The sequence below is a fragment of the Aotus nancymaae genome, unplaced genomic scaffold, assembly GCF_030222135.1.
Source record: "Aotus nancymaae isolate 86718 unplaced genomic scaffold, 86718_ANA_hifiasm-v0.15.2.pri h1tg000014l, whole genome shotgun sequence".
NCBI lineage: Eukaryota > Metazoa > Chordata > Mammalia > Primates > Aotidae > Aotus > Aotus nancymaae.
This window is the reverse complement of record NW_026988425.1, coordinates 101,691,516-101,714,451: the sequence shown is the minus strand read 5'-3', so window position 1 is coordinate 101,714,451 and position 22,936 is coordinate 101,691,516. Positions and strand designations below refer to the sequence as shown.

Genomic DNA, 22,936 nt, shown 5'->3' with positions numbered 1-22,936 from the left:
ATTATATTCTTTGCCCCTTTCTGTTGATATATTTTAATCTTTTTCTTACAGTTTGGTTTTATATTTTAAGCTTCTGTTTATTCAGGAAAAGCCCTTTGTCTCTCTTGTATTATAGTTTACTTTTCTTAATTTGAGTTTCATGTCCAGATTTTTGGTGTTTTGACTTTTCCGTATCTTCTTTAATGTGAATGTTGTTGAATTTATGAGTCTGTTTGTGACTTCAGGGTTTTATATCATGCTTAGAATGACACGGAAATTTTTGTACAGTTTTCTTTCATGATTCTTCTAGTATTCATTTTTTAAGTGAGAGTGGGGGTACATATGCACATGTACTTTTAAAAAGTATAGCGAAAGTTTAAGGGATTTAACCTCCTTCCCTCCAGGCGAATACTCAGTTGTCCCGGTATCATTTGTTGATGAGGTCCTTTTTTGTTTTGGTTTTTGAGACAGAGTCTTGCTCTGTTGCCTAGGCTGGAGTGCAGTGGCGTGATCTCAGCTTACTGCAACCTCTGCCTCCCAAGTTCAAGTGATTCTTATGCCTCAGCTTCCTGAGTAGCTGAAATTACAGGTGTACGCCCAGCTAATTTTTTGTACGTTTAGTAGAGACAAGGTTTCACTATGTTGTCCAGGCTGGTCTCAAACTCCTGGGCTCAAGTGATCTGCCTGCCTTGGCCTCCCAAAGTGCTGGGATTACAGGCGTGAGCCACCACACCCAGCCTAATGAGTCCTTTTTTTTTCTTCCTGTTTTGAAATGCTTCCTTTATATCCTCCTTATTTTCTTGATCTGTATCTTCGATTTGTATGTCTCTGTTCCTGTGTAGTTAGATTCTAGTAGGAATAGACTGACAGTAAACAAATAAGAAAATGTTGAGCAAAAATAAATATTATAATTTAAATAAGCAGAGCTATGTGGTAATCAGCAACTGGAGAGCTACTTAAACTGAATGTCAAGACAGTCCCCCCTGAGGAGGTGACTTATAATCTGACATGAACATCAACAAGGAAGTAGCAAGGTAAAAATCCAGTGAAAGAACATTTTAGGTAGAGGAAATGGCCCCAAGGTAGAGACGATCTCCATGTGTTACAAAAGTAGAAAGAAGAGTAGGAGTATAGTAGCTGGGGGAAGAGTGCTGAGAGATGCCATTGAAGAAGTGGGCTGAGCAGAAAGCATGTGTTATTTAGGGATTTGTAGGCCAGGTTGAGGAATTCAGATTTTATTTTAACTGCGAAGGGAAAGTACTCAAGAGCAGTGTTTTAAAATTCAAATCGTTGGGGATGGATTTTTCTTATGTTTCTCCTTTTACAAAAGGAGAAAACAGCATAGATAATTTGTAAATCCAATAAATATGTTTCTAGGTAATTGGGAACTATTTCTGTATACATATGACCCTACAACTGATTTCTTTCTTTTTTACATAATTCTGCAGTTAAGAAAGACAGTTTTTTAGAATCATAAAAGTACCAAGAGCTTAGAACTCAACAGAGTCCACTTGCATGGAATAGAATTAAAGATAGTGTTATGGTATGTTTAAAAACAATATTTTTTTTCTTCTTTTAAAATGTTTGTACTAGGGAACAGACATCCTTGGAGGAGGGAGAAATTCCTTGGTTACAGTACAATGAAGTCAATGAAAGCAGCAGTGATGAGGGAAATGAACCTGCCAATGAATTTGCACAGCCAGCTTTCATGTTGGATGGTAACAATAACCTGGAGGATGACTCCAGTGTGAGTGAAGACTTAGATGTGGATTGGAGGTATGTAGCACAATGTTATCAGCATGCTTAATTAGCTTCCTTGAGTAGAATGAGTTCATGATTCTAAATTATGAAAATTAAATCTCTGCTAGCTAAGAAATATTCTAATTTTCCCATCTGTTAGTTCTCTTCTTCAAAGATCATTTCGAATGTTACTTCCTACTTGGACCCTTTCCTGCTTCCTCCAGTCAGTGACCTCTTACTTTGACCTTTAGCTCTCTTGAAGCTCACCTTCTATTCTAGTTATTTATATACTTTTTTTGAATTTTGGATTTCTGATTTTTAAATTTTTCCTTTACATGTCCTATTGCACTTAGCATAATTCTTTAAAAAATAGCTTCTTAATGAATACTACTTGAATTTTAAAACCTGTGGTTGAATCAGAAAATCATAAGAATAGTTTTCCTTCCCTATTCTTCCTTTTCCTTCTGTGTATAAAATATGGACAATAAAATTTTACTTTCCTAGAGATGTTGAAAGCATTTAATTTACTTTATGCTTGACAAAGAATAGTGAGCTTCAAATGAAAGTAACATATAAGTGAAGTGTATTGTAGAATTGTTACTTATCATGATATAATGCTCAGAATTTAACTGTTTTGGTTTATAGTATCTTTAAAATGTATAGCAGCGCAATGAAAGCAGGTAACTTTTGAGATGTAGAAAGCATGTCCTAACTGATCCCTTTTGTTACTTTTTCTGGGGCAAAAAAGATATCTTGGTAGACTTACCCTTGTTTCTTTCTCTGTACGAATTTGTCTTGTTTTTCCAGTTAAAATTCCATTTCAGAAAATTCAGAAAAATCAATAAGAAAAAACTCACTTATGTCCCCTGATACCTCTTCAGGTTTCCAGAACATGTGTTTTTTGTTTGTTGGTTGCTTGGTTTTTTTTTTTTGTTTGTCTTTTTGTTCTGAGCCGGAGTCTCACTCTGTTGCCCAGGCTGGAGTACAGTGGCGTGGTCTCAGCTCACTACAACCGCCGTCCCAGGTTCAAGCCATTCTCCTGCCTAAGCCTCCAGGTGCCTGCCACGACACCTGGCTAATTTTTTTCTATTTTTGGTAGAGATGGATTTCACCAGATTGGCCAAGCTGGTCTTGAACTCCTGACCTTGTGATCCACCCGCCTCGGCCTCCCAAAGTGCTGGGATTCCAGGTGTGAGCCATTGTGCCTGGCCTAGAACACATGTTTTAAGGCCTCCTTTGTGTCTTTAGTTTCTCTTTCTGTGTGTGCTAGCTACTTCTCCAAATTGTTTCAGATGGGAAACTGAACATCTTCTTGAGATCTTTCTTGCCCTTTCCTGTTCTTATTCCCTAGAGGGGGAAAATGTGTGGAGAACAGACTATCACCATTTTGTGGAAGTAGAAATGGGATTTCGTTACAGCTATGCAATTTGTAATTCTACCTTAAACATTCCCACACTCTTAAAACACATTTTCTGGCTTCCCATACATTATGGGGAATAAGTGGATTTACCTAGTCCCAGTATTGCTGATCTTGATGCTTCTCTCATTTCCTCGCTCTCCTATGTCTCCCCATTTCCTTCCTATTGCACTCCTTATCAATTTGGAAGTCTTCTCTCTCCATTATGCAAAGTAATTCCTCAAAGTGTTCAGCAGATGAAAGAATCATCTGTTTAGCATCATCTATGCATGCTGGCAGGCAATTATGGTTTCATGTGAAGGAATTTTTTCTGTTGTACATTTTCAAAACTCTAAAAATATTTTTTTACAGCTCCATTATGAAGATGATCCTTCCTATAGGGACACTAAGATTTAACAGATTATTGACTCATTGAAATAGTGCAGTGAACTTTTTCTTTCCCATCCTCCATAAAACTTGTTCTATACTTCTGGTTATTCCTTTAGGACAAATAATTGGAGGTGATATTACTGAGATATGTGGTATTTTTCAAGGTATGGATACACATTCCCAAATAACTTCCAAAAAGAGGGTTGTTCCACCTAAATATTTGAAGGAAATGGAAATCTTTACTGAATATAATTTGTTTGTGTGGGTTTTTTGTTTGTTTGTTTATTTGTTTTTGTTTGTTTGTTTTGAGACACTGGAGTCTTGTTCTGTTGCCCAGGCTGGAGTATAGTGCTGCAGTCTCAGCTCACTGCAACCTCCACCTCCCAGGTTCAAGTAATTCTCCTGCCTCAGCCTCCTAAGTATCTGGGATTACAGGTGCCTGCCACCACGCCTTGCTAATTTTTGTATTTTCAGTACAGAAGGGGTTTTACTCTGTTGGACAGGCTGGTCTCGAACTCCTGACCTCAAGTGATCTGCCCACCTCGGCCTCCCAAAGATTACAGGTGTGAGTCACCATGCCTGGCCTCTGAATATAATTTGAACTTAAATTTGAGAAACTATTACTTTAGGTTCTAATTCATTGATGAGCTTTGTAGATATGGCTGTTATATTAAGGTTTTAGAAATCTTTCTAGTGGTCCCAAAATGTGCAGAGCTTCAAAGTACTTTTTTTTTAATTATAGAAAACATTTTAGCATTAATTTTAAGACATAAATTTTGAAGGTTGCTCTATGTCAACACCTCAGTATTTGCTTACGTGGTACTATACTAATTTATGTGGCAGTGTCTAAAAGTTGTTAAGGTGAAAAGGTAGTTTCATTTCTATATTAAAATAGCATGCTACCTTGACAGCTAAAAGGAAAGCCATGGCAAAGAGCAGCAGTTCTTGCCTCCAAGGTCATGCTTTAAAACACTTTTTTTTGTTTTGCCACTGCTTAGGAAAAAAGTGAAGCCTTTTGTTTCCTTAATTTAGTTTAAAGGAAAATGGAAGAAGTCCTCTATGAAGTTTCTTTGTTTACTTGTTTATATTGAAGTTACATTAGTGTTCAAAATACTCAAGAGTATCTGATAGCTTGATGTGGTAGGAAGTGACACAGAGAAATCATGGTTTTAGATACAGACAAATCCCAACTGTACCATTTATTTATTCTTTGATAACTTCTTAACTTCTCTGTCTTCCTATAAGAAAATAGAGTACTTACTATTAACCTAATAAGATGTGAGAAGTTAATTCTGTGTTGATATAACTGTGCCTTAATAGAATTTTTAAATAGTTTTGATATAATTCTAGAGTTTCAGGAAAGTGGCAAAAAATAGTACAAGAATCCACATATATCCGTCACTAGGATTTCCTACATGCTAACATTTTAAAACCATGTTTGTGTTACCATTCTCTCTTTCCTTTCTCTATACTTATAGCGGAGTCTTTTTCTGACCCACTTATGAGTAAGTTGCAGACATGATGTCCCTTTACCTGTAAATATTCTAGAATAAATTTCCTATATCCAAGACCATTTTCTTATATAACACAGTAAAATTGTCAAAGTCAGCAAATTAATGCCATTACAGTATTATCTAATCTACAGACCTTACTCAGATGTTCATAGTTGTTCCGTCAGTGCTATTAGATCTGTTCTAATCTTTGTATTAGATCTTTCATTGTATTTAGGTAGCAAGTTTCTTTAGTCTCTTTTAATGCAGACATTTCCTCAGTCTTTGTTTTTCATAACCCTGAAATTTTTTAAAAGTACAGGTCATTTATTTTTTAGAATGTCCCTTAGGATGTATTGTCTGTCAATTTGAGTTGTGAATTTTTAGCAGAAACATACAGAAGTGATGTTCTGTCCTTTGCAGTTCATATCAGAAAACACATGGTATCAAATCAACCCATTACTGGTGATATAAAATCTGATTTGGTTATGGTGTTATCTTTGAGATTTTTTTACATTTGTCATTTATCCTTTTATACAGCTGAGCCTTGAACAACACAGGGTTTAGGGGTGCTGATCCCTGTGCAGTAGAAAATCCAAGCATAACTTTTGACTCTCCAGAAGCCTACTGATAGCCTACTGTTGACCAGAAACCTTACTGATAACATAAACAGTTGATTGACACATATTTTTGTATTTGATATATATTATATACTATATTCTTATAATAAGCTAGAGAAAAGAAAATGCTAAAAAAAATCACAAAAGAGAAAATATGTTTACTCTTCATTAAGTGGAAGTAGATCATCATAAAGGTCTTCATCCTTGCTGTCTTCATGTTGAGTAGTAAGCTGAAGAGGAAGAGGAGGGATTGGTTTTCCTATCGCAGAGGTGGAAGAAAAACTGAGTTTAAGGGTACCCACTCACCCAGCTCAAGCCCCTGTTGTTTAAGGGTCCGCTGTAATCAATAGGCTTCTCGTGTGAAGATACTTTGAGACTGTAAATAACCTGTTTCTTCTTAAACTATCAAACTTCCATCCACTAGTTTTAGCGTCTATTAGTGGTTCTTGTCTGAAACAATTTTTGTTTTTTGTTTTTTTTGTTTTTTTTGTTTTTGAGACAGGGTGTCATTCTGTCGCCTAGACTGGAGTGCAGTGGCACAATCTTGACACATTGCAACCTCTGCTTCCCAGGCTCAAGTGATTCTCCAGCTTCAGCCTCCTCTGTAGCTGGGACTACAGGCATGAGCCACCAATGCCTGGCTAATTTTTGTATTTTTTGTAGATACAGGGTTTCACCATGTTACCCAGGCTAGTCTTGAACTCCTGAGCTCAAAGTGATCCGCCCATTTCGGCCTCCCAAAGTGCTAGGATTATAGCCACCACACCCGGCCTGAAACAGTTATTACCATGGTGACCGCCAAGTACATGATATTAGAATTTTTAACTGATTATTTGTAGTGGCCAAATCACAACCGGATATTATGCTTTGAATATCTAGATTTGCTTAGCAAAGAATTATTGGGAGATAGTTGTTTTCAGTCATTTGAAGGGTTTTGTTTGTTTTTTGTTTTTTGCAAAGAGTAGGAAGACGCAATTTATGTTGCTTCTACAGGCAGAATTACAGCAACAGGGCAAAAGTTACAAGTAGGAATACTTCAGTACTTCATATGTTTTAAACTTCTAGTAGTGCTGTCCCACACTGGCACATACCACCTTAGAAAGCAGTGTATTTTCTGCATGGAGGGAATGTTTCTTCTGTTTCTTGAATGTCTACTATGGTACCATCTCTGTGCCAGGCACCCTTGTGCATCTAGTCATTTAATTTGTTTTATAGATGAAGGAAGAGTCAGTTGCACAATTCAGCTAAATCCATGTCTTACTGATTTCAGGGCTCTTCCTTTTTGTACTACATTTTACGGCTAGATGAGGAAGTTTCAGTATTTCAAGGGTGGGATGGATTCAGTAACTCTTAATATCATTTCCAAAACCTGTGATTCTGTGAGTATGTCTGTTGCTTTGTATCATGTGCTACTTGATTTCCAGATACTACTAAACTATAACATACTGTTTTTTCTTTTTTAAGGCTAGTCAAGTAAAGCAGTGGGAGTGGAGAAGCAACAAAGAAATCTATAACTGGTTGTGATCAATTAGTTGTAAACACCACTGCACTCGGACCAGCCTATAACATACTCTTTTTAAGAACCATTTCTGTGTCTCTCAGCAGTAGATTTGTAATTTTAATTATGGCACATGGGTTGACATCAAAATTATTTTTGAGTTAGGTTGTTTAACTGTGGATGTTTAGGACTTTGATAGTCAAATTCTGGTAGGATATGGAAGTCAGCAAGTTTGTCTTTAGACAAAATAAGCTCAGTTTGGGATTTCTTGGACTTAAGAGGTGGTAGGAGTACATCTACTCAAAGTGCCCCTCAGACAACTAGAAATGTAGGTCAAGAGCTTCAGGGGGAGTTTAGGAATTAGGTAGAGATTTAGGAATTACCTGCAGAGAGGATAATTGAAGAAAATGGGTTTGAATATATAAATAATTTCCAAGGGAGCAAGATTAGAGAGAATAGGACCATGGACATACTTTCAGTTTTCAAATTTTGAAATACTTAGTATTTCCAAGACTAGAGGAAAAGGAGGAATGTCGGTATGTCCAGGGATGGAGGAAGCAGAGTAGGACCAAAGTGAGACATGTTTTTCTTCTAGGAGCTTAACAGTTTTTTAGAAAAAATTATAATAAAAATGAACAGTTTTTATTATAGGAGTATCTAGGAGCTAGATACTTTTCAAGCTGTATCATAATGGAGGTGGCCTAATCTTAGAAGAGGAGGAGAGAGATTAATGAGAAAGGCTTGAAATAATAAAATATTTTAAAATCCAGAGTTATTAAGCAATACAAAATGAGAGAAGAAAAAAGAGGCTATAATGATAGAATTAAAATAATTGCGGTTATTTCCTTTATCATAGTTTCACCTACATGCAGATTGGAAACTGAAAAACAGAAGAAGAAATACTGTGGGAAATAATAGGGTGGGAAAAAGTACTGTATCCCTCAACTGAAATGCTTGGTACCAAAAGTGTTTGAGATTTGGGACTTTTTTCCTGGATTTTGGAATATTTGCATATACTTTCAGTTGAGCATCCCAAATTTGAATATTCAAAATCAGAGGTTCAAAATCTGAAACTTTTTGAGTGCCAGTATGACATACAAAGAAAATACTCATTGGCACATTTTGGATTTCAGATTTTCAGATTTGGGATGTTCAACCTGTACCTTTAAGCTAGTGTTAGAGCTAGAAACACAAAAGAGAATTTTTCTGCAAACATTGTGCATTGAGTGTGGCAGCCTGTTGGATGAGGTAGTGGTATCTTAACTACTGATCTTTAGCATCTCACTTTTCTGTTGGGTTCCTCCTGCCCCTAATCCTACAAGTCGATACTACAATATTTTAAGGTTTTATGTTCACAGCATGCTTATTGGCTTGCCAGTATGCTAATATAATTATGTCCTCAGCATAAGATTTCCTGAATCATAGTTGTGAGTTTTGTTTTTCTGTTCTTTTTTTTTTTTCCAGCCTATTTGATGGCTTTGCAGATGGACTAGGAGTTGCCGAAGCTATTTCATATGTGGATCCTCAGTTCCTTACCTACATGGCACTAGAAGAACGCTTAGCCCAGGCTATGGAGGTAATGTTTGCAACTCTGATGTCCATATATAAATTGATGGGATACAAAATGATAACAGTTAAAGGTTTAAAGGGTTTTTAGACTACTCTTAAGAAAAAGTGAATCTTTTTCCTATGAATTTAGTAACAGTTATTGAATAATGATTGTCACCAGTATGTGTATTCAAATTATACTTGATATCCTGCTAGTTTGCCTCAAATTGCCTCAAACTATTTCTTAGTTTTTACTACAGAATGGAAAACATCTTGCTTTCATTTAGAAAATATATTTTTTTTCTATTGAATTATACAAGTATGAGATTAATGTCTTATATACACATGCACAGGTGTATTTGTGAAATGCAGTTGAAGCTGGGGATATATTACAAATCTTACTCTTTTTTTCTCATGGCTTCTAAATACTATCCAGCTGCCTAATGCAGTTAGGAAATTTGGCCCCCCTTATCTCCGCAAACATATACACAATTAAATAAATCAGGCATACGTGCTGCCTAAGTTTCTCTTGTTTTCTTTTTGTTATTTAACTAAAAGAGAAAAACTTGTTCTTAAATGTATTTGTCTGAGTTCAAAGCCCAAGCATTTTCATTTTTGGGAACTACCACTATACCAGTGGATTTCATTAAAAGAAGTCTTTCTTTAAATCGCTATTTCCAAAGTGATTTTCAAAATATAGGTACAGAAATAACTGGTGAATGAGTCACAGGTGAGAGAACAAAAAAATTGATAAGAACTTTTAGGAACACTATAATATATTTTGTCTTTAAATTTTTAGAAAGTTCAGTTTATGTATTTATTTATTTTTGAGACAAGATCTTGCTCTGTCGCTCAGGCTGGAGTGCAGTGGTGCAATCACAGCTTACTACAGCCCTGAACTTCTGGGCTCAAACGATCAGCCCACCTTAGCCTCTCCCAAGTAGCGGGGACTACGGGTATTGGCTGTCACACGTGGTTTGGGTTTTTTGTGGAGGTTTTTGGTAGAGATAATGTCTCATTATGTTACCCAGGCTGGTCTCAGACTCCTGCCCTGAAGTGATTTTTGGTCTCCGTCTGAGATTAGAGACATGAGCCACCATGCCCAGCCAGAAAGTCTAGTTTAGATTGACAAATTAGATAGCAGGTACCCATCTTATATCTATATATTTAATAATATATTTATATATCTAACATTATCACTATATAATATATAGTGTAGATTAGATCTATTATATCTCTATTAGATATATTTGTCTTTAAATTATCTCTAATATGTAACATATAATATATAATATATTAGAGATCTATTAGCTATATAATAATATATAACATCTATCAATTATATCTAATATCTGTAGATACTAGATAGCTATTTATCTGCGCACACATTTATGCATGCATATACATGTTCACATACATTTATGCTAGCTCTGCTTTATCATTACTTTTTTTTAACATATGTCATTTTCCATGGAGATTGCTTTCAATTATGCTTTACAATGAATGCTTTTCTCAAAGTAACCATAGCAGAAATACTCTATACTAGGAAAAAAGTCAGAAAGAACATCATGAGACATGATACACTTAGGTTTTTCCCAGATTGTTTAACCTGCCTTGGAAAATTCTGACACATAAGAAATAGTGGTATAGCATGGAAACTTGTATCAGAAATATAATATATAAAGATTAAGGACTACTCATTTCTTTTAGCTAAATAGCTCTTTGAGTGATCTCTTCTAGGGTCTGATTTCACAATACTTAGTCTTTCATTTTATGCTGGTGGTTTGTGATTTCATACACTATCAAGATAACTTTAAAAAGAAGTGTTTAGAATAAAATGTTTTATTATTTATTATTAGTGGGAAATGTGACATTTGGCATCTTGAAAGAAGGACACGAGAGATTGTCGTGCTAGGTCAAGGCATTAGCAGTGAACTAAGACAAGAGGCAAGCCAGAGCTTACAGTCTCAAACATTGCTGGCTTCTACAAATAGTGAACCAGTGGCATTATTCCTACCAGTCTATACTTCTGCCTCTGATTAATGGGCTTTAAGCATCTCCCTTCTCTAAAGCTTATCAGCTTCTTCACATTTTAATGCTCTGATTTAATTTATTTGAATTTGATTGAGATGTTTCACTCCTAGAAAATCAGTACAGTTATGTCACTCTCCAGAAATCTATTTTCTATGTTCAGTATGGATTTGTTTAATCATTTTTTAAAATGAAACAAAATAATGTATGATTATTTCTTTTATATTTAACACTAACATTCTTAAATGAAACAAAAACAAAACAAACTACTTGCTTTTGTTTGTTTCTCAAGCAACACTGTACCTTTTCGGAAGATATACCTTTTCATTCTGTTATTTTTCCAATACTAGATTGAGCTTTCTTTTCAGGTAGTGGCTTTTGGTGAAAATATTGGCAGTGTGTATTTGTCTCCTTATATCTGTGTCTCTAATTTGAGTGAGGAGAGGGTAAAACATCAAACATTTTTAACTTTTTGAAATGATGATATTAAAGTTTCTACTTTTCAAAATGGATTTTGAAAAAATATCCCCTTGCACATTTATGTTGACATCTAAAAATTTTCAGCATAAATCTAGGTAGTATTATTCACTTTGCTAGAAAAATGTTTAAAATTTCTAATGTAAAAAGTAGTTAAATTGAGTTACAATTAAGGAAATTTATCTAATGAGATGGAGGAGTTTTCTTTTTTTTTTTTTTTCCTCCTCACCCTTCTCAGGAGTTTTCCTTTCTCAATTATGAGGGATTTTTATTACTGGAATGAAACACATTTCAGCATAAGTTTTACTTCTGATTTTCATCTTATAAACGTAAGGTTGAAAAACCTTGTTCACCTAAATAAATTAATAGGAATGGAAGGAGTAATGGCATTGTCACTAAATTCTTTTGAGATACTTGCCTAAAATCACGTCAACTTAACAAGTTGTTTAGATATTCCTTAGATTCCTTCAGTTTTTGTTGTTGTTGTTTTTTAAAGTAAAGGATTGGAAGCCAAAGATTTATTATTTAGTCATTAAAGTTCAGTTCTACCCTGGTACTTCACATTGTCCCTCTGAATGGATAAGAAGTATGCTTTTATTTATAAAGTGGAAGAAAGGCAAGTATAAACAATGTTAGAACAGAGAACCAGCTTGATATACTGCAGGTGCATTCTTATGTGGATCAGTTTGAAGAAAGATTACCTATGAAACCTTACTGAAACTGATTATCCTAAGACTCTCCATACCCATGGTGGGGATGGGGGGCTGTTGTAAAGTCTTTACATACTCACAATAACACCTGTATACACCCAGGTGTAGGCACTAGGAAGGCAGTAAGGTGGCGGTTAAGAAGCTTTTGTGTTAAAGAGTTAGGCTGCATGACCTGGGACAATTCATTTAACCTCTCTAAGCTTTAGCTTCCTTATTTAAAATAGGAATAATAAAATACCTCATGGGTTATTGTGAGATTGTGTTAAAGCCTTTAGCAAAATACCTTGGTTGTATTGGGAAGCTCGCAGTAAATGGTATATTCATATAGGTTTATTCAAATCAACAGTGAACTAACTGGTGTAATCAATCAACAAATCTGGATTCAGGATGGTCATTCAGAATCAGTATTGCTATCTTCATTCTTTAAAAACTGAATTGTGTTTTATTTTTTAGAACAAAATATTGTGCTGATAAAGGATTATGCAACTTTAAACCTACATGTATTCCAGATTAGTGATTTCGGCTATTTAGTTGTCTTTCTGACTCTTGGACTAACTTTTGTAAATACATTGTACTGCTTAAAGGTGTAGATAGTTATTATTATTATTATAGATTTTCATAGCAGTTGCTGTAAAATGGTCTCTTTTGCTTGTGTTGCTTATAAGTGATCCTGAATCATCTTAAATATATGACAGTACCAAGGCAATAAATTATTTTTACATATATGAAATTCAGGTGTTATGAGCACTGCAAATGTGCAGATAATCATTAGAAAGAGATAACCCATTGAGATAAACATATATCAAAGCATAATTAGCCTGGAATAACCTCCAAAAATGGAATTTACTATAAATAATATCCTTTATTCTGTTTATGTGTAGCACAGCTGAGTTCTTGCAAGCAGGTTCTATCTTGAGTAGTACATGGGGAATTAGAGGAGATTCATAATTATAGCTGTGTGAGAAGGAAAGGGACAGATAATAGGATCTTACCTCCCATTTCCTGTCTCCCAAAGGGAAAGTTCAGTTTAAAGAATTCTAAACTAGAACAAAGAAGTAGAGTAAGAAGGGATTGGTTAGGAGGAAATAAAGATAATTCTAAAGAATATGGGGAAAGCACATATAAGGAGCAGCCACCATCTGTCAGGCAAAGCTAGGACACCAAGGAAGAGTCCCTAGTCCATCTCAGGACTGAGGTCCAGACCTTGATGGAAATGGCATAGGTGGCTTGCTATATGACAGAGAAGTCACTATGAGATGTGCTGGTGGAAGTTGCTGGAAGTCAGCTCTCTTAGGGTACTGAGGAAAGTTGTTCATAGGAAGGTGTTTAACTGGAATTGCTGTGCTGCAGAACTATTCAACATGGGTGTTAGGGGAGGCTTCTGGCTACTAAATGCATTACAGGAACTGGCTGCTGGAGAAGCTGTGTGCACTGTAGGAATCTAGTGCTAGAGAAAGCCACAAACATCACACTAGTCCTGGTGTGCTCTCTGTCAAGCAAGCACACTGGGACAGAAGAAAAGCCCTTTCCTCCAGGAGTGTTCTTCAGCATCCTCTATGAACAAAGCTTAGCATCATGCCAGCTGGTAGAAGGGAAAGTATTAAAATGGTCCGGATTTTCACAGAGCTGACACAATAGTAAATTTGGATTTGTGGAGCAATAATTCCGTAAATGGAACATTCCAGCCCTTTGACAACTTGGCTTCTATGTATACCTTTCAGTGCACATTTAAATTTCCATCCATCAATACAATTGTATTTCCACCCAACAAAATACAACTATTAGTTTCACTCGTTACCCAGAATGAGCAGATGGCTAGTTCCAAGAGTCATTGTATCCATCACTAGCTATATGCATTACTCCACAAATTCATAGTCACACTGAATATTACCTTATATAAAGACTAAATTGCAAATTTATCTTACAGCAGCTGGCATATGAAATAGAAATAGGAAAGAGAAAAAGTAAATTGTTAACATATACAAATAAGCACATACATAAAACAAGCAAATAAAAAATAATATGCAAAATTACTAATCCTTGTTTCTGTATTTGGTCATGAGGCTGTAAATGATAACTAACTACAACTTCCTTCTTCCATGACCCATTCATATTTTCCTTGCCCTCATCCAGAAGCTTACTCAGCTGATTAGGATTCTTTACTTGGTAGACTAACCCAAACATTGTTTATATCTTCAGTTGTTGTTGTTGTTGTTGTTTGGCTGCTGCAGTTTTCTGGTAACTTTCCTGTTGGGCATGAAAGTAGTAAGAGATTCACACTCCAGGTGAGATTATCACAGGGTTTGTAAACAGAGGAAGCCTTGTCTGTGGAGGGCAGACTATTTCCACTAGTAACAGGAGGCTATTTCCACTAGTAACAGAGTGACTTGGGGACTCAAGATTATCAGTTTCCTCAGAGTTCAACCAGATGTCCTCATTCCAGGTTTCAGAATCTTATTCCTTAACCAATCAATGGTAAAACTTTTGAGAAATTTGATGAGACTGAGAAGTCAACTCTCATTTTAATTTAGCAATCCACACAATTACATTTTGTGTTTGATTTTTAGGATCAAGAGCTTCTTTTAGGGCTGGTCATGGATGCTTTCTGGCTCTCAAACCCTGTTGTATGAGACCTGAGTTTGTAATTTTTTCTGTAAGTGCACAAGGACACTCCTAATAATCCATTTCACATCACAGTTTTTATAGTTAGATCATTATTGCCGTAAGGTCAAGTATAGCAGTTGTCTGGGCTCCCAAGACACATGCTTCAGTTGGCCCTTCATCCCTGTCAACCACAGTGATACCTTGATAAATTATGATTCTACTACAGACTATGGATTAGTAGCATCCCAATCTCATTAGCAAATAGCTGAGCACTGAGCTGCTCACAGGCCCAAACAAACCAATCCCAAAATCCTTTTCTTGCTGTTCTGTGTCCTGGGACCACTCCTTAGCCTCCCAAAGTTCTGGGATTACAGGTGTGAGCCACTGTACCCAGCCTCAATTTCAGAGACAGGGTTTCTCTGTATTTCCAGGCTGGTCTCACACTCCTAACCTCAAGTGATCCACCTGCCTCAGCCTCCCAAAGTGCTAGGATCACAGGCATGAGCCACCATGCTTGGCCGAGACAAGGTAGATTTTTATTTCACTTGTAGAAAGCTGAACTCTGTGTGTACGTTTAGTGCTTTATTTTCATGGTGATGGTGGTGGTTCCTTCTGAAGAGGCAAAAGGAGCAAAGAACTAAGGTGAAAGAAACTAACAAGAAGAGAATAATGATGATATAATTTTGGAGATACCCTAAAAAATAGTTTTCTGTTACTATTTTGAAGTATTTCCTAACAAAGAACTGTACCTTTTGTTTTTCAGACTGCCCTGGCACATTTAGAGTCTCTTGCAGTGGATGTTGAGGTGGCCAATCCACCAGCCAGTAAGGAAAGCATTGATGGTCTTCCAGAGACCCTTGTTCTTGAAGATCACACTGGTAAGAGCAAAGCTGATCTCAAATGTTAAAGAACACGCTGCACATTTAAGTATATTATCAGTGTACCTAGATGATGAAATACTTGATTATTAGAAACTTTCACTAGATTTTTTTTATAGAAGACAGATGCTCACAAACTTTCGCCTCATATAAGAATATTTTTAATTTTCAAATGATAGGCTGAGACAAATCTTCCTCTGTCAGCTTTTTTACAAAAGCAATATTTATTAGATTCCAAATTGTCAAGTATTAGACAGAAATGCTTTCCAGTTAACTGATCAAAGACTGTCTCTTTTGTCTTTTAAAAATATCATCTATAAGTATAATATATTGCCTTTCAGTTTTATTAAAATTGAACTATATGTGAGTGATGTAAATTATTTGTCATTTTCAGCTATTGGTCAGGAACAATGCTGTCCAATCTGTTGCAGTGAGTATATTAAGGATGATATAGCAACAGAGTTGCCCTGTCACCATTTCTTTCACAAACCTTGTGTCTCAATTTGGTTACAAAAGGTGAGTGATAGAATAATTAATTAAAAAATTTAAAAATTAATACTTTTAATAGTGTCTTCTGCAAGTGAGTAATAGTAGTATATTTTAAACCTGTTTTATTTAGCTACAAATTTGTAGTACTTTTTAATTCATTGTTAAAAACTCGTTGCCTTTAATGATTACAGAGTAGGGATAATATGGAAATATTTTATTAACATTGTCTGAAAAACAATACAGGCAACAATAACATATTTTTAATCATAACCCTGAAATTTGGTGTTTTCAAAAGTATCACAAGCACAGAAGCCTTTGTACTTGTGTACTCAAAGTACTATAACAATATACAGCTATTCTTCTAATATGGGTTGGTGTTTCTGAAATGTATATAAGAGATATTTAATAACCTACCAACTAGCTCTCATTCCAGTTTTTATATATTGTCTTTAAATATTTACCCAATAAATCTTAAGCATATTTGAATTATTTAAATAAAGGAAGTGTTTTACTTAAGTCTTTTTTGTGAATTCTATTTTTGCATAAAGGATATTTACCATCCAGCTCACTAGGAATTCCCAGATCACTTTCCTAGGTTATCTACTGAGAAATACAACTCCTTTTCTTCCCTATAACTAGTGCTTTTTTTTTCCTCCACCCCTTTTCCCTTTCCTTTCCTTCCTTCCCCTCTCTTTCCTTTTCCTTTCTTTGCTGTTCCTCTGTTTGTTTGCCACTTTATTCTTCTCAAAACTCCACTTTTAAAATGTCTGAAATTCGATTTAGAAATGTTCACTGTTCTTTTATAAAATATCTCTATATGAGATAAAGTGCCTGACAAGTAGTAAGTGCCCAGTAAATATTTTACAAATCATAGCAGATGAAAGCTGTTATTAGAAATTAGAGAGGTTTTTATTTTATTAATAACAAAACTACAAATACAAACTTATGATGCAAGTTACAAAGACCAGCCAGCTGTCTTTCATATTTGAGGAGTATTGCCTGTGTAGATATCATATGTGTCTCAAGTCTCATGAGACTTCCTGATGTTCTAGATTGAGGTATAATCTTTGATTCTGAATTAGTTTTAAAATACTGCTTTCCTTGCTCTTTCCCCTCTTCCAGAACATAATTTGGGAAATAATATTTTAGATGATTTTTCTTAACCTATTTATCTGGCATTTTGTTAATACAGCCTAGATGGCTGTAATGTACAGTATATCAACCTTTAGGGTTTTTATAAGAGTTAAAGTAGATAATCCATGATGAATTTAATATAATATTTGGCACATAGTAAACACATAGTGTAGGAAAAGTAGTGGTAAACTTGTTAGTAATTAAAGTTAGAATTCAGTAGAAATGACTTTCAGTGTCTGTACACGATGGTGATAGTAGTAGAAGTAGGTGTTATTAAAATTAGTGGGGAAGCAGAAAATGCAGAGCCAACAACTCTTAACAATTTTGAGCATAGCTGAGTCTGTGAGGTCCGTTCCCTCATTTCATTTCCACTCCCATACATTAGACCTTCAACCCTTGTTGTCTTAACTACTATTGTAGTTACCGACTTTATTTCCTTACTCCCTTTAGAGGTACTTCCTTTTCATGTCTTTTTTATTTGTATAAATCGATGGGGTAAATGTGTAACTTTGTTACATGCATAGGTTATGTAGTGGTCAAGTTAGGGCTTTTGGGGTATCCCATCACCCGGATAACATATACTCATTAATTTCTCATCACCTTCCCCCCCTTCTTTCAAATCTTCATTGTCTATCATTCCACCATTAAAAACACTTTCTGAAATGTAGTTCTGATCATGTACTTCCCTTCTCATAAAAGAGAGACCTTCAGTCACCTGTGGAATTTTGTCTTGACCTTCAAGGCCTTCTGTGATTTAGACTCCAACCTATTCCTTCAGATTTTGTATATTTGCTCATGTTTTTATGCATTTGCTCCTGAAGTCTGGCATAATTTTTCCCTATACCATCTGTAAGATTAGATGATCTAGGTAGATGCAGTTTAAATCCCACCCTTTCTGTCCTTAATAAATGCTACCTTTAAATTCCCATGTTAGTTTCAGAGACTTAAGAGGCAGTGTTTTGTGTATCAGTCACCGTTAGATTCCTCTGGATTCATGGTTTCTCATTTAATCTTCACAGTGCTCTAGGACTTATTGGTATCCTTATTCCTGTTTTCTAATTATTGTTACTTGTCTAAATTTAAGTAGCTACTATGTAGTTCACCAAGACCTCACTCATCTATTTGACTCCAAAATGTTACTGTTGAGGCCCAATCTGCATGGCGAGTACACAATACATGTCTGCTGAAATGAATTTTTTTTTTTTTGAGACAGAGTCTTGCTCTGTCGCCCGGGTTGGAGTGCAGCCTTGGCTCACTGCAACCTCCACCTCCCAGGTTCAAGCAGTTCTCCTGCCTCAGCCCCCCAAGTAGCTGGGACTACAGGGACACACCACCTCACTTGGCTAATTTTTTGTATTTTAATAGAGATGGGTGTTGTCCAGGCTGGTTGTGAACTTCTGAGCTCAGGCAGTCCGTTTGCCTTGGCCTCCCAGAATCCTGGGGGCAGGTGGTATTACAGGCGTGAGCCACCACACCCAGCCTGAAATGAATTCTTAAACAGTAAACGTAATATATGTTGTACAGCCTTGAATTATACTTGAGACTTTGCTATAACCCAAGGTAACAGTCTCTTCATTTTCTCTCCTGTCAGGAAATAGCTTAGTGTGAAGCCTTTCCTGTTTGTTTGGTTTTTTTTTTTTTGCCTGGGAAGAATGTTCCCGAGATACAGTTCTTTGTCTCCTTCAACAGCATGTCTCTTCAGCCCCCCTTCCAGCAGGGAGTTCTCTTTGGGAAAAAGACCAGATTTGCAAGGAGATAATCTGTCATCAGATGACATATCTCTATAGTTGTCTATTGGTCCTAAAATGTTGTGCTCTTAGTATAACTGCTTTCCCCTTCCCACCTTCCCTCCAAGGACTGTGGTTGATTGTTCTGTCTTTTAGAAGGCACCTAATGCTCTCTTTTTGGAAAGAAATATGGCTTAGAAAGAAAGTCTGAAGTCCATCTCCTTTGACATATCTGTGCTACCCTAAAATGAGGCTTTAATTTGCCAGGCTTTAATTTGCCATATACCTACTTTAGAGACGGAGTTTCGCTCTTGTTCCCAGGCTGGAGTGCAATGGCGCGATCTCAGCTCACCGCAACCTCCGCCTCCTGGGTTCAGGCAATTCTCCTGCCTCAGCCTCCTGAGTAGCTGGGATTACAGGCACGCGCAACCATGCCCAGTTAATTTTTTGTATCTTTAGTAGAGACGGGGTTTCACCATGTTGACCAGGATGGTCTCGATCTCTTGACCTCGTGATCCACCCGCCTCGGCCTCCCAAAGTGCTGGGATTACAGGCGTGAGCCACCGCGCCCAGCTGTAGACCTTCTTTAATTCACACCAAATCATAAATGATAAATCATAAATGACTTTGGTGTGAATTAAAGTAGGTCTGTGGTTTCTCTAATAAATGCATAATAGACTAAATTATGATAATTCAGATTATTATTGAGCTAAACTCTAACCTCCATGCGGACATGTGCCATGATTCTTTGCACATCCTCTGCCATTGCATCAGTGCTGGGTTTAGAGGCTTTTAATTAAAACTCACTAAATGAAAGATGAATGACCTTAAAGATATGAATATGAATTAAAAATAGAAACTTTCCTCCATAAATTGAATCTGTAAAGTCTATCCCTATTCCCAATTCACTGACGAAAGGAGGGGAAATTTTAAACAATCATTTCCATGTTGAGAAATTCCTAGATAAAAGCAAATAAAGTTACTTATAGCTGAGTCAGGATTAAAGGAGGAATACTCCAGTGCCTTAATTTCACAGTACCACTTAGGAAAGCTGTTTCAACAAATTACAGTTTATGCTGCCAAACAGAGTCTTATTTGAAATATATTGCTTTATTTTTCAATTATAAGTGGTTTTCTACTAAAAAAAAAAGATATGAACATGAATAAGAGATATTGTTTATCCTCAAATTAGAGTCTGATTGGGCACAGAGAAAGTACTATTAAAATTATGTCTTTCTGCATTGTGTGGGTTTGAAGTTTATTTGGATTTGTTGTTAAGATACTTATAATTAGGATAGTGATACTGTTTTTTTCTTTGTTAAATTACTTGTGTGGCAGTTAAGATGATTCTGGTGGCTCTTAACATTTTTTTTCCTTCAGTCGGGAACATGCCCTGTGTGCCGCCGTCATTTCCCACCTGCAGTTATTGAAGCGTCTGCAGCTGCTTCCTCCGAGCCTGATCCTGATGCCCCACCTTCAAATGACAGTACTGCAGAAGCACCCTAAACCTTAACAGCTGAAATGAGATCAGTCTATCGAAGTAAATCTGCAAATTCCTTCTAAATCTCATGTGCAAATAATTATATATAAATATATTTAAAAATGCTATATATAGTATATGCCGTAGTTTAGAAAGAGAATATTAACCTTTCTAAACTAAATTTAGATTTGCAGAAAGTATTAAACATTTTCAAGCTGAATGTTGAGACAGTACATCCATTTTCTTTAGTTGAATGTGTTTGTATTAATTGTAAAGTCAAGCTTATCAGTTGACTCTCTCCAGAAAAAAATAATCATCCTGTGTGGCATACATTATTGGCTTTGTCTGCAATACTGCCACTAAGTGATTATAATTAAACTCTCCTGTTTGCATCACATGTAAAGACTGTGTTCACAACAGTAATAAAATTTGGTTTCATTGGAAATAAATTCTAAAGTATGCTTTTTCACTCGTCCCTTTGATTTTGCATAACCTCTTGGTTCATAATGCTGAGAAATTTTTCAGAAAGTCCATTTTTGACTTTTCACAATGTCAAATGAAGGCTAAAATTTTGGCCAGAACATCACAAAAGTTTTAAATCTTAGATGTAACACCACCCCTCCGCCCCCCGAAATAAAGTAAAATCCTTAATGAAACCAGTGGATGTGCTTAAGTAAGGTTAGTAAAGCATACTAAGAATCTAGTGTGCTCAATGCTTGGTACAATGAGCTGAATTAATTAGATGGCCTTATGAAACCCTTTCTAACCTCTTACCCAACCTGTTTCTTGGTTAAAATTATACTTGAAGGCCCAGAACACTCATGGAATGTTATTTAATATTGGATATAGTTACTTTAAGGTAATTTTGCATCTACAATATTTTGGAAGGTCTGAAAACTTGCATGGGGTCATCTCTGTAATTATGTAACCCCAAACTAAGATGCACAGTGTCTCCTTTAGGTGATTACACACAGTAGACAAGTATGTGCAAACATGGACATAATAGCTCACTTACAAATGTGATTTGATATTAACACTAGAGAATGGTGACTGTTAGAATATCACATTTGAGCAAGTAAAGTAGTAAAGCACATAGTGAATGTATGTCCATCTAATTGGTCCATTGATAATTTAGTTTGGGCACATAAAAGAAATATTTATATGGCTTCCCAAATGCAGAGTTATGTCTTATTTGTGTAATTCCTCTGAGTATTTATATCCCGTCTCTTTTTTTCATTCTTAAAAATAAATGAATTTTCACTGTTGGCACATTTGAGGCTTAAATATAAGGAACATAACACTTGCATTCTAATTTTTGCATATATTGTAAATGTGTCTGGTATTTACAGCAAAATACTGTGTATCCTTTTATGGGTAAAACAAAAGTGAACACTGCATGCATGTAATGTGATGAATTTGTAATTTAGGAGTTCTTTGGGGCTTCTGTGACTTTGGAAATGCTTACATTCAGGCCTTAATGTTGCATTAGCTAGCATGTTTTCCCTCTGATGTATATAGTCACTGTTGTATAAACTAATCTTTGCTTGTTTTTTACTCTGTGATCTTTCCATGCCATATTTCATTAATAATCAGTTAGTATCAAGGAGTCAAATCAGATTAAAATTAATTTCATGTGTATATTGTGGAAATTTGTGGCTAGTGTGATTTTTGTTTGTTTCCTTTTAAGTACTGTTGATCAGTTGTGACACTTACTGGTTAAACTTATGTTGCTAAAGATTTCTCTGTAATAAGCCACACATTATATTTAGGCTGTATTAAGGGACCTTGGTTTTCTTCTAGATAGCAGCTGTCCCAAAGAAAATATTTGTACTTTTCCTGTTAAGATTTAGCTGTTATCTGCCAGTTGTTAAGAGGTTTTGGTTCCAAACTCAACCAGCAATGTTGAGAGCTGAACTTAAGATAGCTGTTGTACTTTTTGCTTTCCATCTGTTACTGTCCTTCATTCTTGGCTCCCTACTATCTATAAACAGCTGCTGTGAAGGAGAAAAATTGAATAAGAGTTGGCTTAAATTTTAAAAAGGAGAAAGAAAATTGAGGTTTTAGAATTTTCACAGTAACAAGAGCTGATATAAACTAAGGCTGACAAGTTCAGATACCAGAATATTATTTGGTCATATCTTGGATCTTTTTGAAAAAGTTAAGACTATATGAAGGTAAATTAGAAGTATGAATATTAATAAAATATCATTTATCTTATTTCTCTATGTTGTGACTTAACCTAATTTTATTTTTTTAACATTTTCTTACTTCTTATAATATGAATACTGATATTTAAAGGTAGATCTATGTGGTTTTCTTTTGTGTTTCTTAATTGTTTAACTCTTAAGATTATTTGTGATCTGGATTTATGTATTTGTTTAGATACATATGAATTGTTAAGATGGAATGCAAGTTTTTCAAAAGCCCAGGTCTAAATGTAATGGTTGGTTTATTGTTCTACAACCCCAGCCCATCATTTTCTGTGTAAATCATAAACAATAAACAAGATATACTCGGTGGTCATTTCTAATATTTAATTGTGTGATTGTATCACTTCTATAATGTAACCCCTGAAGGATTTAGAGTTAATGACAAATAACACTAATGAGCATGTGATATTAAAGTTCTTGAACTGTGATCTAAGAAAGCCCTAGAAAGAGCCAGACAGAAGTAGTTGATGGACTTTTTTCTGCTGGAGGGTCTCTGAGTCCTTGCCCTCTCCTGCCTGTCATCCCTGATTTCCAC

At 35.7% G+C, this 22,936-nt stretch overlaps 1 protein-coding gene across 1 annotated transcript in view; it reads left to right on the top strand.

Moving 5' to 3' along the window:
• The window catches only part of PJA2 (praja ring finger ubiquitin ligase 2), a 59,374-nt gene extending 36,651 nt beyond the window's left edge, over positions 1-22,723 (top strand). Inside the window, exons 6-10 of the mRNA XM_012473937.3 lie at positions 1,573-1,755; positions 8,578-8,689; positions 15,247-15,361; positions 15,756-15,877; positions 20,092-22,723. Of these exons, the coding sequence (XP_012329360.3) occupies positions 1,573-1,755; positions 8,578-8,689; positions 15,247-15,361; positions 15,756-15,877; positions 20,092-20,217 (658 nt within the window). The 3' untranslated portion in view covers positions 20,218-22,723. The remainder of the gene's footprint in view (positions 1-1,572; positions 1,756-8,577; positions 8,690-15,246; positions 15,362-15,755; positions 15,878-20,091) is intronic.
• Positions 22,724-22,936: the final 213 nt, after the last annotated feature.